Source organism: Mauremys reevesii, linkage group 6 (assembly GCF_016161935.1).
Source record: "Mauremys reevesii isolate NIE-2019 linkage group 6, ASM1616193v1, whole genome shotgun sequence".
Lineage (NCBI taxonomy): Eukaryota > Metazoa > Chordata > Testudines > Geoemydidae > Mauremys > Mauremys reevesii.
In genome coordinates, this window is record NC_052628.1 from 80,417,461 (window position 1) to 80,436,618 (window position 19,158).

At 41.4% G+C, this 19,158-nt stretch overlaps 1 protein-coding gene across 4 annotated transcripts; it reads right to left on the reverse strand.

Moving 5' to 3' along the window:
• Nucleotides 1-1,450: 1,450 nt before the first annotated feature.
• Nucleotides 1,451-11,468, reverse strand: S1PR3 (sphingosine-1-phosphate receptor 3). Of its 4 annotated transcripts, none has more exons than XM_039545967.1 (3): nucleotides 11,146-11,468; nucleotides 10,627-10,686; nucleotides 1,451-4,788 (listed from the first exon to the last, which is right to left on the reverse strand). In XM_039545967.1, exon 3 carries the CDS (start codon nucleotides 4,620-4,622, stop codon nucleotides 3,480-3,482), a length of 1,143 nt encoding a protein of 380 aa, XP_039401901.1. In that variant the 5' UTR covers nucleotides 4,623-4,788; nucleotides 10,627-10,686; nucleotides 11,146-11,468; the 3' UTR covers nucleotides 1,451-3,479. The 4 variants fall into 4 exon arrangements, with proteins under 4 accessions (XP_039401901.1, XP_039401899.1, XP_039401897.1 ...); XM_039545965.1 differs by having other exon boundaries at nucleotides 10,494-10,686; XM_039545963.1 differs by having other exon boundaries at nucleotides 10,391-10,686.
• Nucleotides 11,469-19,158: the final 7,690 nt, after the last annotated feature.

The following is a 19,158-nucleotide window of genomic DNA, read 5'->3' on the forward strand; positions in this document are numbered from 1 at the left end:
CTTGAGGCATGGGGTGAGTTTCACTACCCTGCACTTTAAGCAATGTGGGGAGGGTGGCAGGGTGTTGTCTGGCTGGCCAGGAGAAGAGGGCAATGCTTTCTGGCTTTTTGGGGGGCGGGGAGGAGGAGACAAAACCACTGGAAAAACAGTCAGCATGGTGGATGACTCACCGCCTAGGAATGAGGGGTTTAAAAAGGTCAGCCTGGGCCTGGACCCTCCACTCATCACTTGCAACAGGCTAGGCAGCACCCACTCTCCCTCCCTATTTAGGTCAGAAATATGCCAGGTGATTAGCTATATCTGTGGTGGGCATTACGCTAGCTGCCCCATTAATGGGGGCTGGGAAGGAATTTTTCCCTTATGACCATACTGGCCAGGTGCAGTGGGTTTTTTGGCCTTCCTCACAGCAGGTTCAGGTAGGCTCTGTTCATGCATAGCATGATGGGCAGTAGGCCATACGTTGCAACTCTTTATTTAAGTGTATAGTGGATGTTCAGTGCAGGTACTCCATAAACTAAGGCACAAAAGAACAGATAAATGGCTTGGAAAAGGAATTAAGGTGAGGTGCTTGGTAATTGAGTGAGCTGGGGGCAGTTGGCTCCCTGCTGTACCAATCAGAGGAGTCCCCAACCCCCCCTCATTACAGTCCACCTTACCCCCTCCTACGAGGGGGGAGGGGCGGTAAGGTCCCAGCAAGGGAATTGCTGGAGAGACCTGGATGAAAAGGGAGGGGGGAGCTGGTGGAAGCCTCCCTCCCCTATAATTGGCTGGAATTGGAGGTTCCTTGCAGTGACTGTGCTGGAGGGACATGAACTGAAAGGTCGGGGAGGGGGGCTGAAAAAAGCACTCACCCCCCGCAAGTGAATTGTGGGTGGGGGTTCACCTGCACTGCATATTTTATCCACCAGGTTAGCCCCAAACATCTAATAATGAAGTTGTGGCCTGATTAAACCCATATCTAATGTCTCCTATTATTCTTTCCGCATAGCCAGACAACAGCCACACTGCTTTCCCTCACACTAATGGGAGTTGAGTTGCTAAAGCCCTTCCTGTTTACAATAGCTGCGAATGCAGCTTTTGGGCTAGGAGAAGACTGGTCATTTAAACAAATCAAACATTTAGACGAACCGGGTAAAAGAAGGACTTTAGCAAACATTATTAATGACACTCATTTCAAGAGAGCTGTCCAAGACTGGAGAGTATAACCACACATCACGCCAAGATGTAAAGAGGCAAACCATGAAACTACAATACAGCCACAGTTCAGCTTATAAGGACATACAAACCCTACAGCTTTGATCCACTTCATAGCCACAGTTCAGTCTCCTATGTCATTACACTTGTTTTCTTGCCACTCTTTGCCAAGGTTTTCTTTCAAGTGGCTAATAAATTATAACTCACTGCTTTGGGCAGTCTCTAGTTTATACAAGTCATTTCATATTTATTGGTATCTTCACAGTTGCTGCAAAATCAGCCTCTTTCTTTTTACAGCTGTCAAAAGACTACTGCTGACATTTTTAACACGTAGACTCTTATCTTGCACTTGACAATGAAAAGGCAAAACAGTATATGTTGAAAGGCTTTTGCTACATACATTACAGGGTTTATGCACTATACATACTTGGACATATTCTTTAAACACAGCTGCTTTAATTAAGAGAAGAGAAAAAAACTAAGCACCAGTTTTTGTAAGTTGTGAATTAAGAAGAGTTATGATTGTTTGAGGATTACGATACCTTACTTAGTGATTTCCTGCCATTGCGGGAGCTTCAGGCAGTGGTGCACCTCTTCTTTCCCTATGGCACATCATAGTCTAGTCTCCTGTGGACTATAATATTTTGGTTGTTGAATTTAATGTGTGGGTGCTGGGTGTGGTGGGGGACTGTGATATACAGGCACTGAGACTAGATGATCTGGTGGTCCCTTCTGGTCTTTGACTCTAATGCTTGGTTTGATTCATTTAAACTGGGATTTTCAAATGGGTCCAATAGGTGCTCAAGTGCTATTGAAAGTCAATGGGAGCTAATTTGAGCACCTAATTCACATAGGTTCCTTTGGAAAATCCTAGCCTTAAAGCACAATTCATTTATACTTGTGTGTGAATCAGGCATGCTGCACTGACTTCAAGCAAGCTATGCTGATTTAGACCAGCCAAGGCTCTGGGCCCATATATTTATGAGCTGTTAATCACAATGGACGAGACTACCTCCTCAAAGGAGAATGCATTTGGAAGGGGACAGTGGGGCAGGAAAAGTCTACAAAGTCCTCAGAGGGGATAGATTTGGGGTGCCAAGGTGGGTGCAGAGGGACTGGTCCCCAGTGGACTCATGGGCAGTAGTCATTCCACATCCAGACGAACAAATTCTGATTCCCTTCTCTTGTGCAGCATGACTCCAAATGAACAGTTCTGCATGATCTGGATCTGTTCCTAGAAGATGTTAATACAGCTGCACGCTGTACTAACTCCTGGATGGAACTCCAGAGGTTCTGAAAGTATTTTGTCATGGGCCATTGCCTTTTAAAAGGAAGCCTGCTTTAACTGTAGAAGAATGCCACTTTGTAGAGACTTTCACAGGTTTGACATACTGTTTGCAATATACAGTATTTAAAAATGTAAGTAAAAATACATGCATTGAAAAAGTACCTACACTTGATATATGTGTGAATTGTTAGATCATATTTTAACTACCTTGACTAACAAACATATATACTCACTGTCAGTGGTTATCTGCTACAGTTTGCTTAAAATAAACTAAAAAAATTTGGCCACAGCTCTAGTGATCATACTGTTATTATGTAAACATGAGCAATCTGTGGTTACTGGTTGCAAGAAAAAGTACTGAGTAGACATAGCATTTTCATCTACTCAGTTCAGGATTACTACTTCATACATTTTCAAACATACTATTTGAAATTTCTACATACTTGTATAATCTGTATTATTGCATTATATACTGTAATACTATGCGTAGCATAATACAAACGTTTGCCATACAATTACTATTTAATAAAGAAATGTACAAATATACAGTTATTTATACCACATACATGTAAGGCTATTAACATAATAGCAAGATATGTATAGAGAAATATAATGCACTTTGTATAATGTAAGTAACCTTTGTCCCAATTAACAATAAACAGGTTAGTGGGATATGTATAATAGCTGATGTTTCTTGTAGGTGATGCAGATGTACTGTAAGATCAGACTTTACCACATACTTTGATGTCATACCTGTCATCATGATACACAAGGATTTTATGCAGACTGTTGGGTAGTAGAAAAAGCTTTCCTGAGTCAGATCTTTTACAGAATTAAAACCCAAACCAAAACAAGTCATGTGATAAACAGACACTCAGTTAAATAAGTGGTTAGCATTTTCCCCTATGATTTAAGTTATGATTTAAGTGCATGAAAATTGAAAGTTTGTAATTGACTCCTAAAAAGCCATAGATGAGTCCTTGACTTGCTGAGTCCTTCATTTGCACAAGTTTCCATTCTGAAATGGTGATTTATCTTTTTCAGTTATGCTTGAGGGAACACTAGTCTGTGGGAAATCATCCTTTGGTTTCTGTGCATTGCTACTGCTAGACTTACTTCGGCTTTGATCTGGAGTGGGCTGAATAGGCAAAGATCTAGACACATTGGTCTTCACTAGACAGCCACAAACAAGGCGAAAGAAAGCCCGACGCATTTCCTTGCTGGCTAAAGTGTAGATGATGGGATTCATCGCAGAATTGAGGACAGCCAAAGCAATGAACCAGTCAGCCTTGTATAAAATGGCACACTCTTTTACTCTGCAGGCTACATCTATAAGCAACAGAATAAATAATGGAGACCAACAGGCAATGAAAACACCAACTACAATAACAACTGTCCTAAGTAGTGCCATAGATCTCTCTGAGTTACTATGATTAGTGACATTACGGCTACTGGATTTTACCAGTATGTAAATACGTGCATACAGGATAACAATGGCCACCAAAATGGCTATGAAGATACTTATGCAAAATACAACATATTTCTTGGAATAAAGAGGCAAAATTGTTGAGCAGTCTGGTAAATTGTTGATACAGTTCCAGCCGAGGATTGGTAAGGCACCCAGGGAAACTGAGATAAGCCAACATGTTCCAATAAGAAGGAAGACTCTGTACTTTTTATTTGCATCATAAGGCCGCATTTTAATCATAGTTAAATGTCTTTCAATGGCTATGGCTAATAAGCTTAAAGTGGAAGCTCCTAGGGCAACAAACATACTTCCTTCCCTAATAAACCAAATTGTGTAGGACAGGCTCAGAGTTCTTTTTCCAGACATAAGAATGTTTACTTTGTAAACAATTCCAGCCAACAGATCACAGAGAGCTAGATTGCCAATAAAAAAGTACATACGGTTGTGAAATTTGTTATTTTTCCATATGGCAATCAACACCATCAAGTTTTCCAGGACTATAAAACTGCATATGATCAGAAATGAAACAGTTGTTAACCCTATGCGATCAGTCGCCTTTTCTCTTAGAATAAGTTTCCCTGTATAATTATAATGTAGCACGATTAGAGAGTCAGATTCTTCATTTCCTGGAGGGGTGAACGTAGCAACAAATGGCATGGTAACTGTTGCCATAATTTGTTTTGTTTTTTAAAATCATGAAAGTTTAATTCCAATATCTTTCCACAAGAGGGAGTTCAAGTCACATTCCCTAACGAAGTTCTCTGAGTCGTTTGAGGATGCCCCAGGCTTCAGTAGTTGTTGCATGTCAACATCCAGCAGTGGCAGTGAAACCAAGAACCTGGTGGAGAAAAAGAGTCAGTAGAGTCAATATCACTGTCTTTATATAAAGAAAATCCTATGTATATGCCTTGTAATAATATATACCGTGGGGAACATTAAATATATACCAAGGACTAGCATTACAGTGGGTTTGATCATTTGGTATCTGAAAGCCAACCACCTACTAACTAAAACTTTAAGCATGTACTTTGATTATAATTCTACTGATGGAAAAAAAAGAGGTAAATGGAGGGTATTGACTCCTTATGTTGTTGGATCGAAAATATCTATTGCTGAGTAAACAAAGTACTGTATGTTGAACTGAGGAGTAGGGAGGAAGGTTTAGCACAAACACCCAACCAATCTCAGGGAGTTTAGTAACTACCTCATTTTGACTCTAAGCAGGAATAAGTGTAAGTAGTTTTACTTAAAATCCTCCAAAGCCAACACAATTTTTAAGATAACAAATCAGATCCTCAGCTCCTGTTATGCTCCCTGGGCCACTGAAGAAGTACAAAGTGACTTTGCACCATCTCTAAAGGGTTGATGAGCATGGGAGAATCCAGAGGGGATGATGAGGCACCTTGGGATAGGATGGGGATATTCTGGGACAGGTCAGGAGTGTGACAGGGTCTAGGCAGTGGTACTTGAATGCTATGTGCTCTGCTGATGTCTAACCAGTGGAACATCCCTGTGACTGTTATAAGTGGCTGTGGGAGCTGTTTTGGTCCCTGGCAGCCCTAGGATTAAGAAAGGTATAAAGGTGGATTTTAGCCACTTGTGCTCAACTTGTCAGGTGCCCAGGCCCCAGCTGATATTGTAATAGATGTGTTATAAATGACTAAAATAGTTTCTCTCTCTAAACATGGCAAAATTATACTATTTATAGTTAAGTTGTTGTCTGAAAACCCATGAGCTCAAAGACAATTCTACTAGTTGGTTGTATTAGGTAACTTTTCAGTACCATTACTTTATATACAAATTAATTCCAACCTTTATTTGTACCATCTAATGAAAAGGAATCAGTAGTTCATAGCATGTAACTTCAGACCTACATTAATTTCTCGATTTAATTATACGTGAAAGATTAATCAGACTTAATATTTTACTAATACTTTTAAAAACAGTTTTGATTTTTCTTTCTCTGTCATAACTTTGAATCAGCACTAGTTTTTTCCATGAACTTTGATGTAATATAAATTCACAATAGAGTCGCTGAGACTGATTTTTTTTTAATTATGGCATACAAATACTGCAAAAAGACTACATGACTATGCAAAAATAATATGTGATGATGTAAGTATGGTGGTGCTTCAGCCTTATGATTTTGCAGGAATTGTTAGAACTTAGATACTGCATGGTCAGACTGGTACCAACACTTAGTTATTAGGTACTAGAGAAAATACATATACTGTTGAATAAACACTATTACAACTTGGGCCTGATCCTTTTCCCACTGAAGATGGGAGGCAAAACTCCCATTGATGCCACTGGAATAGGATTGGACCATTAGGTTGACAATAGTTTTTCTGAAGCCCTATAAATCTGAACCTTTTAAACAAAACAACTTTATTCTAAGCAGAGGTTGACTATCGTAAATAATTTACAGCCTGCACACTGTATTGCACTGAAACTTTTTGGGTGATTCTTCTTCACTATAAAAGGAATTTCACATTATCCACATTCATTGTAAGTGCCTTCTCACTATAATACATTCTTATGTGTGACCATAGAAGAAATCAGATAGCCATAGTTAGATCAAGCAAGGATGTTCATCACTGGGCACACAACAAAATGATTAGTTGATGTGTGTATATATATAAAGTTGTATTGTGTATATAATGGAAACCTACTTACTGTATCACATGCAACAAAATAAATATTTCAGTAGTCACTATTTTGTGAGCAGAGCTGTCATTTTCTTATGTATGCTCTATTATGTAGCTCTATTAAAGTCAGTGTAGCTGCACCAATTTACACCACCTGACGACATGGACTATATATTTAATCAACAGAAAATACATAGGATATCTTCCATTGTTCCTAACTACCTCTTGTTACAGTTATGATCATATGGAGTATCACAATCAAAGTAAACCTTTGCTTGCTTTGGACAGTGTATTGGACCATCAACAATAGAGTTTCCTGCTGAACAATGGATTTCGTCAACATGATCTAAAGAAAGCAATATTACCTGCTAGGACCTACAGAAAATGAATCTCACTGATGAACCTTTTCAATATTTATATTAACAATAATGCAATAAATAATTTAAGAAAATGCTGGAAAATTAAAATTTAATCTGGAAGCAACATTTTAAAGTAATGTTTTGGACCATATTATGCTATTGATTTTTAAGCAGCACTTCCTGTACTATAGCACTACAGATGTAGACATTCTACAAAATGTCTTAATGCCAGTTACATACAAATGACTGGTCACTGCTTACTAATCCTTCTGTTTCTCCTGTTGTCCATAGACTGTTCCAAGTTAAATAGGGTAGATGAGACCAACTTCTAATGTAACAAAGAAACAGGATCTTCCCACACTCACTTCCTCTAAATAAAACAAAAGCCATCCATGTCTTCTTCATACATCATAAATTAAAAAAAAATAATCACAAAACCCTAATTTATTTCCAGGTCTCCTTTAAATTGCCCTAGCAGAAAATTGTTTCCAGCTAAACAATAACAGCAGAAAAGCTGTGAAACTTCTCTCCCTCCCATCATATTCACAACAATATGAATATGAAAAAAAACTGCATCTAGAGGTTCATGTGAATGTCTCACTGAGAACACTCAAATATCAAACCTTCATCTACATGTCTGATTCAGCTGTTCTCAATGCAGACCTCAAGGTAGGGGGCAAAGGTGGATGTAGATCACCTTTACACCTCACTTTCTCCCCCAAAGCCCAGCGCTGCTGGGGCCCAGTTTGTCCCTATACAAAGTATAGCAGCCTCCTTGCTGCTCTAACTCACACCAGCAGAAATGGCCCCCCCAGCATCCACTAAGTTGGTCTGGGATCCCAAAGCAAAGCAGCGCTGCCAATATGCTCTCTATGCTGAGATCAGAGGAAGTAGTATAGAGTCAGTAATGTGGCTGTGGTAGCTGGAGATTTTCCCATGTCAGGGAAATACCTAACTGCCCAATTAATACATGTTGTGGTCTCAGTGTGCTGCGGGAGTGGTGCATAGGCTTGTATGGAAGCCAAAGATCTACCCCAACACTGTTGGCTCCAGTCTTGCACCACTGAAATCAATGGAGCAGGAGCTGGGCCATTACACATAAGTAATGTATAGGGTCTATCTTGCAAAGCGCTAAGCAACTCCTGGAAGACTCCTACCGGGAATTGAGGGGCTCTCAGCATCACACAATAGACACTCAGCAACTTGCAGTAGACTGAAGAAATAGTCTTCTAGGAGTTATGTTATTTGGAACAACAGAGCGACGTTGCTCTTAATTACACCCACCCTGAAGGCAAAGAGGTTTTATGGGTATAAAGGAGAAAAGAGTTTGGCTCATTGTTTCTATATGCTCCTTCTTACTTTTGTCTATACAAGGGCATATATATTACACAGTCACATTGGTAACTGAATTATATCTCTATCCAGTACACCACTGGAACTGACCTTTCCCTACATTCCAAGCAGCAACAAAAATAACCTCTTGAATAAAGGGACTGGAGAGTCCACACATTCCAGGTCTCCATCCTTCTCCATATGTAGCCATTTACTTTACCCACAAATGACAATTTTCAGAAAGGAGAGGGAAAAGAGAAGAATGTGTGTACGACGCCAAACTTTCTTCTATTTTATTTATTTTAAAAGCTTTTCCAGATGATGAGTAAATGTGTGTAATTTGTCAGGCACGCCCTGGTGGCATTAAATTTAAGAATACAAAAAGATTTCTGAGAACATAGGTGAATTTGAATCTACATTCCCAATTTGAAATTGAATGGCTCTAGCTGCAAATGGGATTTAGACAACAAACATCAGCTGCAGAACAATATTTCTTGGAAAGCACAAACAAACAAAAATAAATGTAAACGTTTTTAAAATGAATGTGCTGGCAGTTTTATGGCTTAGGTCAAAACCTTTAACAAAGAGTTATTTTTCTTGGCTTCTAGCTTTTAGACAACAGCATTTTTGCATTCGTAATTCTTCCAAGTAGCAAGCATGTAACTCTCATACAGGAGCTCTGGGTGTTTTGAATCTTGGCTTTAAGAATATTGGCAAAAGTTATCTTTACCCCCTTTCTTCTCACTCCCTCTAGCTGCCCTCCCTCCTGGGAAAGAATCCACTGTTCAGTTTCCAGATTCTAAAAAGTTGCAGTGACCCCAGCTTTCACTCACTTGGGTCAAAGCTCTTTCTTTTCTAAACACAGAACTAAAGGTATGCAGAGAGTCACTATTCTAAATAGGAAGTAATTTTCTAACCTGGAACAACTCTCATGACTTTACCTGTTTAACCAATCTCTCAAAAATTCAATCAGTGTGACACTGAGCCTTCACTTTACATATCAAACTAATTTCTCTTCCAAGATCTTTCCAAATAAAGTGGCAACAAATAAATCTAAAAAAGCAGCAAGTGGCACCAACATGCACTTTTTCAGGTTATCTAGTACAGTATAAGGAAACCTTAAAAATTACATTACATATAATACATAGGACAAAGAACTGATTATAAAAGCTGACATGGGAATTGTATAACTTTAAAAAAACCTCCAAGACTGACCACCACATGAGAGTATTGAGGAATAAAATATGACAGGTACTAAAATTTGCGAGAAAAAAAATGAAATAACTTTTAATGCAATGACCAGAGAAATGCAGGGCTCGCAGCATATAACTTTGCCTAAGCTAATGTAACAACCAGCTGGAGGTGGAGATCTAAATTTGTAATTGACTCCAATACTACACTGCTCTTGGGTTGTAAGGCTTGGGAATGATGATATTTTCAGTTTCAAGGAACTTGGTCACCAACTTGATACTTTACTAGCACTTCCAGGACTGTTCACTGGAACTGCCCTATCACACAGCCCGCCCAAATAGTGTTCTTAGCACAATGGAGGTAAGGCTGCCTGGTTCTTGACTACTTAGGCATATCCCTTCAGGTGAAATTCGTATAATTAATCAACATGAAAATAGGAGAAAGAATATGAGGTCTTATAACTGGGACTAGCAAGAGTGATGGACTCGTACCACAATTCCAGTCCTCTGACTTTTGGTGAAACGTTTAAACGCAAATCGGTCTAAAAATCATGACTAAGCATGATCTGTCCAAACTAGCTGATCTATCTCTCACACACACACAATCCTTTCCCCGCAAAGCACATCGCAGCCATCAGACTAGTGCAAGTGACCTGAGCCCACAAACAGCAAAGCTACCTGCGTGTCCTTCTGGCACAATACACCCACCCATGGCGTAAAGGTCAGCCCCTGACATTCAGGTTAAGGGTAAAGGACTTGATACGCCACGACCCTGCTAGCTCCAGCTAGCTCAGAAGAGTGAGGTGCCAGTGAACAAGAGGCGGCATGTACGGTTTAGTTGTTGGCCCCACCTCTGTAATGGTCTATAATGTCTAGCTAGGTTATTTCTGTAAGCACCACTTTATACATACGTGCCTCCCAGAGTCCTGTTTTCTGCATCTACCCGTCAAAACAGCACGCTCCGCTTTAAACCCCCACTCCGAGTCCCCTGCCCTCTGCCCGACTAGAATCTACCCCGCGTCGTGTCCGGCTCGGGCTGGAGCCACAGGCGTGAACGTTCGGATTCCGGAACGCGAGGGACCAGGTGATTCGCGAGCGGCAGCCGGTGGGTCCCGCGCTCCGGAGCGAGACCGCTCGCTGGGCTCACTCTCGTGCGTTGGTTAGAAGCCGACACGGGCTGGAAACCAGGCAGCTCGCACCGCGCCACCTGCACGGATTGCAAGGAGAAGTGAGACTCGTTAGAAAAACGCCAGGCGAGCCGCGAGCTTCCAGGAAAAGCCAATCGGAGAGTCCCAAACTCCCCCAAACTGCAGCCGGCTCTCCGCAAGGGGAGGACTGGATGAACTCCCAAAGCCCGGTGGGGGATGTGCGGAGCTGAATTCCAGGCAGGAATCAAGCATGACACACACACACAAGCTTTTTAAAAACTCCCCTCCCCGAACCAGCGCCAAATAATCCAACCGGCCAACAGAAACCTCACTAGCGACCTATAGCCGGGCAGTTAAAGACGATCGTGACTCGGATTGTGAGTCCTGTAGTTATTATTATAGGCACCGTTTGACTAACAGCCCCCGCAGCAGGGAGCTGAGCGTAGCCAGGTTTCTAAAGAGAGTTTCCTGTAGCTGAAAGGTGCGGAGATCAGCGCTTTAGCTTTGCTTGTACTCACGTTCTACACCCGAGCTATTGCCTGCACACTCCCAGCTCGCCTCTGCCGCTCGGGGGCATTCGGGGACCCAGCATCCTGGAGAAGATGGGGTGTCTCTGTGGGTGTCCTCCTAGTCCCCTGCGTGTGGGTGACGGGTCTGGCGCGCCTGCAGCTGCGCTGGTCTCAGGCAAATGCCCCCGAAGCCGCTTCTTTCTGGCTTCCTGCTTTCTCCACTCCCCGACTCTGTTCCGGGACAAGCAGGGACCAGCCAGCAAACGCGTCGAGTCCAGCTGAACCTCCCCCCAGCCGCACCGTGTGACTCTCCCCTCCAGCGAGGCAGCGCTCTGCGGTGTCTCAGAGATGCTCAGCAAACTTCCCGGGCTGCCTGGGAGGAGCCGCCGCGCACTGCCCCGCTTCACAGCGCCTCCCCTCTGTGTCGCCCTCCTCCCATTCCCAGCTCTCTAGTCCTTCCACTCCCTTTTGTCCCTCGCTCTCAGCCTCTGTCCATCCCCTTCCTCTCTGCTCCTTCTACCTCCTGTGGCCCACTCCTACCTGAGCCTTCCACCTCTTGCCATTATTCGATTCCCTCCATCCCTGCCTCTCTTTTCCGCTCCACCTGTCCCTCCTCTTTCTCTTTCGGCCAGCCTTCCATTCCCTGATCCTAGCCCTTTCCCTTGACTCTTTCTTCCTAGGCTGGGCTTCTTGTTCTCATTTCCCATTTCTTCCCGCCCTTCCCCTCCACTTCTTTCTCCCTCTCAATTTTCCTCCTCTGCCCTTCCTCTCCTCTTTCCTTCACCTCCCTCCTCCTCCCTTTCCTTCCAAATCCCATTTCTAGACTTTTTCTCAGGTTTGTCTCAATATTGTGCTCTTGTGGTGAGGACTGAGGCTGGCTGGCTGCTGTCTCTATGATCTTACTGCTGGCACTACCAGTCTCTGATACAGATGCCTGTCGGGGAAAGAGGAATGGGAACAATAGATGTAAAGGAGGGTGACAGAGAAGAGCCTTGCAGCAGTGATCTGCATTGGAATCAAACATTTTGGAGCAACAAAAATGCTAATATTTTTCATTTTTTAAAAATATTGGATAGTCTTTACTATATTGGAGCTTTTGGCATTCTTCAGTCAGAGTCATACTCTCCTTTGCTCAGCCTGTCTATATCACTATGTTATTTGTATTAGAGCAGCACCTCCTGGGACAAATACCAGCAACCACACATCACACAACAAAAACAATAACCCAGGAACCTATCCTTTCCACAAAGCCCATTGCCATATCTATTCAAGTGACACCATTATTTAGGGTGACCAGATGTCTCGATTTTATACGGACAGTCCCAATTTTGGGGTCTTTTTCTTATATAGGCTCCTATTACCACCTCCATCCCAATTTTTTGCACTTGCTGTCTGGTCACCCTACCATCATAGGACTTAATCACATCAGCCACACCATCAGGCTCGTTCACCTGCACATCTACCAATGTGATATATGCCATCATGTGCTAGCAATGCCCCTCTACCATGTACATTGGCCAAACTGGACAGTCTCTAAGCAAAAGAATAAATGGACACAAATCAGACGTCAAGAATTATAACATTCAAAAACCAGTCAGAGAACCCTTCACCCTCCCTGGTCACTCAATTACAGACCTAAAAGTCTCAATTCTCCAACCAAAAAAAACTTCAAAAAACAGACTCCAACGAGAAACTGCAGAACTGGAATTAATTTGCAAACTGGACACCATTAAATTAGGCTTGAATAAAGACTGGGAGTGGATGGGTCATTACACAAAGTAAAAACTATTTCCCCATGGTTATTTTTCCCCTATTGTTACTCATACCTTCTTGTCAACTGTTTGAAATGGGTCATCCTGCTTATCACTACAAAAGTTTTTTTTCTCCTGCTGATAATAGCCCACCTTAACTGATTAGTCTCGTTAGAGGTGGTATGGCAACACCCATTTTTTCATGTTCTCTGTGTATATATATATATCTTTCTACTGTATTTTCCACTGCATGCCTCTGATAAAGTGGGTTTTAGCCCACGAAAGCTTATGCCCAAATAAATGTGTTAGTCTCTAAGGTGCCATAAGTACTCCTCATTCTTTTTGCTGATACAGACTAACATGGCTACCACTCTGAAGCTCTTCTCTATGGAGGCTCAGGCAAGGACACTACACTGTTTGTCTCTAACTTCCTCTACAATAGGTTCTTAGACGAGCCCACACTGACAATGGCAGGGATACTGACTGAGAAAAGGGAGTTCTGGGATCACAGAAATGTAGGACTGGAAGGGACCCTGGCAGGTTATCTAGTCCAGTCCCCTGCAATGAGGCAGGATTAAGAATTAGCTAGACCATCCCTGACAGGTGTTTGTCTAACCTGCTCTTAAAAATCCCCAATGATGGAGATTCCACAACCTCTCCAGGTAAAAATTTGTTCTAGTGCTTAACTACCCTTACAGCTAAGAAGTTTTTCCTAATGTCCAACTTAAATCTTCCTTGCTGTAATTTAGGACCATTACTTTTTGTCCTATCCTCAGTGGTTAAGGAGAACAATTCATAGCTACATAACTTCTAGATGGCACTATTAAAATATGTGGAAGCAGCTGTTTTGAAAATATGCAAACATCCGGTCAAAAGGTGCTGAGTACTTTAGTGTATCAGGAGTTCCAAAAGTACAAACATGCTTGTAACAAGTCTGTGGATACATCAAAACTGTTCTCCCAAAGACAGCATTGTTAGGTGAGCGTGCTGAACTTGTAAGAATGAGTGATGCAACAAACCACTTCCGTCAATCAATTTCCCTGAAACGGGTCCATTGTTAAGTGCGGACAGTCCTGTACGGTTGCCAACTCGTCTCAGCTACAGTAACTCAGTATTTTTCTTGGGAGTCTCCTCCCTGGAGTTGAGCAAAGCCACCCTGGGATTTGTGCTACATGCTCAGCCATGCAATACTTAGGTCTGTCATGTTGCTTGCAGTTTTGTTACTGAGAAAGTAGAAAAGCAAATCCTTGAAGAAACCAGAATAATTTTCAAGCATTGAGAAAGCTAGAAGCACAAACAGGGGTAGAGTGGCAGAACAAATGGTCTTTTCAAAGTCTGATTTTTATTTTCTAAATTGGTAAAAAAATAACTTTCCTCTGACACTAGGCACAGTAACCCTTTGGGGTAATGGGACTATACAGCTGTGCTTATATTTGGGCTCATTTTTTTCACATTACACAATATTGAAACAATATTTGTTCCTCATCTGATGGCCTGCTACTTAGTCATTGTTTCTTAAGGCCTTACCCTGCCTCCAAACAGAACATTACAACTTAGGCTCTGATCCAGCACCTGACTTCATGTGGGCAAAACCTTACACTTTTTGTGGAGCCTCACTGATCTCATAGGGCTCTGTGGAGGTGCAGGGATCCATTACATAGTGTCAGTTGCTAGACAGGGGCGTTAATTGCTGAAGTGAAAATCCCACCTATCCTTCCTCTCTGTCAACCAATCCTTTGGTCATTTCTATGGGGCCAATGGTAGTCAGGGGCGACTCTAGTTATTTTGCCGCCCCAAGCACAGCAGGTTTGGCGGTTTGCCTGTGGGAGTTACCCGGTGCCACGGATTCGGCAGCGTGCCTGAGGGTGGTCCGCCGAAGCCGCGGGACCAGCGGACCCTCCACAGGCATGCTGCCAAAGGCAGCCTGCCTGCCGCCCTCGCGGCGACTGGCAGAGCACCCCCCGTGGCTTGCCGCCCCAGGCACGCGCTTGGCGTGCTGGTGCCTGGAGCTGCTCCTGATGGTAGTTCATTCTTATTTTCGTCTTTTTGCCAGTCCCACACTGACAGCCACAGTCAGTGACTGACCACTCAATATCCCCTCAATATCCCTTCATTTATTCACTCAAGACTGGGTCCTAAGCTCTCATTGACTTCACTGGACTTTGGATCAGGCCCCCAGTCTCAAGTGATAAGGTCAGGAGATGTGGCAATCACCCTTTAAGGCTATTATAAACTTCAGAGCAACCTAAACCCACATTTCTTTCCACTATCGGTATCAGACTTACATCTTCCACAGACACCACAACAAACATCCTTTCATTTCTAATGTAAAACTACTCACACTGCACTTATCCAATGCCTCGAAATTACATGGAGGTATATAGACTTAACTAGGACTTTGGATTTGTTAATGTAGTAATAATACATGCCCACTTCTGCAGGGAATTTGTATTTCTCAGTAAAATATCTTAATCTCATGGTGGCCATTGTTAAGGTTGTCCATTGGAGTGTGATTTAGAGGAACTGAATACGTCATTGTATATTGGAAATGAAAGGAAATCAATGCCAATTTCCCTCCTTTGCATAAGAACACTTCTCCCTACGTCTCTTGATTCATGGAAGAATGGAGCATTGATGAAACTTCTTGTGTCTTTCAGCTTTTTAGGGCAAAATTAAATTTGGTTATGACAAATTATAGCACTACTTTTTAAATTGCATTATTTCAACTCTCAATGCCGAGCCAATGTCTGAGAGATTCTAAAGATGAGCTACTGGCTGAAAATTGAAGCCTCTGTAACCTTTATCTTTTAAGTTAGAAGAACCCAAATAAATGAAAGGAAAAGGGCAACATTTTAAAAAGTGAGCATTTAAAAATCTTTCCTCTGCAAATGGGAATGAATATTAAATTGTCTCTTGGAGAGTTACCGTGCCAAATTTGGAGACTGGGTCAATTTATTAAAGTATAATCAGAAGGATTTTAGTTCTGATTGAAGTGGAAATTTCAATGCAAATGTAATTCTGAAGTTACAGTTGATGTCTCTATAATATACCACACAGGTGGAGGAGATAGCGAAGTTTATCACACAACCTGGACTGCATTCTGCCCACTAATCCATCTCTCTAGCACTTAATCTAACATTCTAAACTCCTCAAGCATATCATACACTCCCCATTTGAGAAGAAAAAAAAACTGCCAGAGAAATGTTTTCTCTTTCTCCTGGTATACATTTAGTCTCACTCCTCAGAATTACACTGGCTTGTTGCCTAGGATAGGTAAAACTCTCATTGGCACCAATAGCAGATTTGCTATATAAGCAGGCCACAAATTTAAACTGATCTAAGGATGCTGGAGGATTATAAACAGGTGCTTTCTCCCATTTAGTGGTCATTTGCAACTTCCCAATAGGAGCCAGCATTCACTTTTAGCTCAGTAAATTCCTGAAATTTTGGACCTTACACTTGGGACATTTGTATATTCAGAAAAGCTATTTCAGGTCATTTGTAGAGGTTTCTATTGCATTCCCCTGAGCCTTGAACACTTGGATTCATAGTACCGTAGGATCCTGACTTTATATGGAGTGGGATACAAAAATAGTCTCAATACATTTTTTTTTAAACTCTCTAAAACATTCCTTACTTTGTTTTTCCTGTAATATGTATTATATACAATATACATGATGGCAAAACTTCCTTTGACTTCAATGGGATGAGTATACGGAGACTGATAAAATGCCCACTGGAGTCAGTGGAACTCCTTGCATTCATTTCAGTTGTCATTGGGTCAAGACTTTTGGCTACAATTCAGGAAAACATCTCTGTCCAGCAAAGTGCTTAAACATGTGCTTAGATCCCTTTGAAGGAAATGAGACTTCAGCACATGATTAAACAAGTGCTTACATGCTTTCCTGAACTGGGGCCTTGGTTTGTAGTTAATATGAAATTATCCTCAGACAGTTACAGTAACATCTTATGATAGAACAGCTCTTAATGACTAATGATATCAGTTAACCTCCCCACACATTAGTTATGTCTAATGTATCATGTATGAGGCTGTCCTCCTTAAATCCATTAACAGCTCCTTCTTTCCACAAGCTGTTTAGGGCATACTGACATATTTTTCATTTTCTTCTGCCAACATTAAAAATTCATGCCATCAGCATCTTAATAGTATCTCAGTTATATTTTCCTCAGACTAACATTATTCAATCAAATGCTTCTAAAGGTTTGACATTGATGCTTTTCATCTATTGATTATATGTCTTAGTTCTTGACTGACTTTTCAGTACACATGAGGTGATCTCAAAAATTTGAAGTAGGTTAGCCTTGTGTATGTCAGGGGGCAGGTTGTAGGTGGTCAGACTTACTGGTCAGAGTCCAAATGCCAAAGATCAAGACAGGAATCAGAGCCAAAGGTCAGAACCAGATTACCAGGAGTCAGGGAAGGCAGGAGCAAGGCTGGGGCAGGACTGGAACACTGCTGGGTGCCGGCAGGATCTAGGCTGGAGCAGTGGAGGAGCAGGGCTTAGCAAGAGAGACAAGCACAAAGAGACAGAGAATCTTTGGACACATGCATTGAGCAAGCTACTGCTACAGATGGGCTTAAGAACCATCCTGCTAGCTTTCCTCAGCCAATCAGGAAGGGCAGTCCATCAGGCAGCATTAGGCTGTCAGGAAGACTTAACAGGCCCAGCTGCAGGGCTTTACTCCTAACATTCTAAAATCAAAACAGTAATTACGTCATTTTTAAATTATAAATCAAAATAGAATTAAATTGACCAAAGTATATTAAATAATATTTTAGTGCTCTACTACTTTCCATTGCTAATGATTTTATACTTTTAAATCTTAACTATAAATAATTGCATTGTTTTGTCAAAATAATGAATTATTGTGGCATATATGACGCTTTTTAAAGACACCATAATAGAGGCCCAACTTAAATGTATACCCCAAAATAAGAAACACAGTAAAAGAACTAAAAAAGAGCCACTGTGGCTTAACAACCATGTAAAAGAAGCAGTGAGAGATAAAAAGACATCTTTTAAAAAGTGGAAGTCAAATCCTAGTGAGGTAAATAGAAAGGAGCATAAACACTGCCAAATTAAGTGTAAAAATGTAATAAAAAAAGCCAAAGAGGAGTTTGAAGAACGGCTAGCCAAAAACTCAAAAGGTAATAACAAAATGTTTTTTAAGTACATCAGAAGCAGGAAGCCTGCTAAACAACCAGTGAGGCCCCTGGATGATCGAGATACAGAAGGAGCACTTAAAGATGATAAAGTCATTGCAGAGAAACTAAATGGATTCTTTGCTTCAATCTTCACAGCTGAGGATGTTAGGGAGATTCCCAAACCTGAGCCAGCTTTTGTAGGTGACAAATCTGAGGAACTGTCATAGATTGAAGTGTAACTAGAGGAAGTTTTGGAATTAACTGATAAACTTAACATTAACAAGTCACTGGGACCAGATGGCATTCACCCAAGAGTTTTGAAAGAACTCAAATGTGAAGTTGTGGAACTATTAACTATGGTTTATAACCTGTCCTTTAATTCGGCTTCTGTACTCAATGACTGGAAGATAGCTAATGTAACGCCAATATTTAAAAAGGGCTCTAGAGGTGATCCTGGCAATTACAGACCGGTAAGTCTAACATCAGTACTGGGCAAATTAGTTGAAACAATAGTAAAGAATAAAATTGTCAGACACATAGAAGAACATAAATTGTTGGGCAATAGTCAACATGGTTTCTGTAAGGGGAAATTGTGTCTTACTAATCTATTAGAGTTCATTGAAGGGGTCAACAAACATGTGGTCAAGGGGGATCCAGTGGACATAGTATACTTAGATTTCCAGAAAGCCTTTGACAAGGTCCCTCACCAAAGTTGTAATGGGATAAAAGGGAAGGTCCTTTCATGGATTGAGAACTGGTTAAAAGACAGGGAACAAAGGGTAGGAATAAATGGTAAATTCTCAGAATGGAGAGGGGTAACTAGTGGTGTTCCCCAAGGCTCAGTCCTAGGACCAATCCTATTCAACTTATTCACAAATGATCTTGAGAAAGGTGTCAAAAGTGAGATGGCAAAGTTTGCAGATGATACTAAACTGCTCAAGATAGTTAAGACCAAAGCAGACTGTGAAGAACTTCAAAAAGATCTCACAAAACTAAGTGATTGAGCAACAAAATGGCAAATGAAATTTAATGCGGATAAATGTAAAGTAATGTACACTGGAAAAAATAACCCCAACTATACATACAATATGATGAGGGCTAATT

Coding starts and splice junctions, on each gene's coding strand:
- S1PR3 (XM_039545966.1), bottom strand. CDS start 4,622: ATGGCAACAGTTACCATGCCATTTGTTGCTACGTTCACCCCTCCAGGA.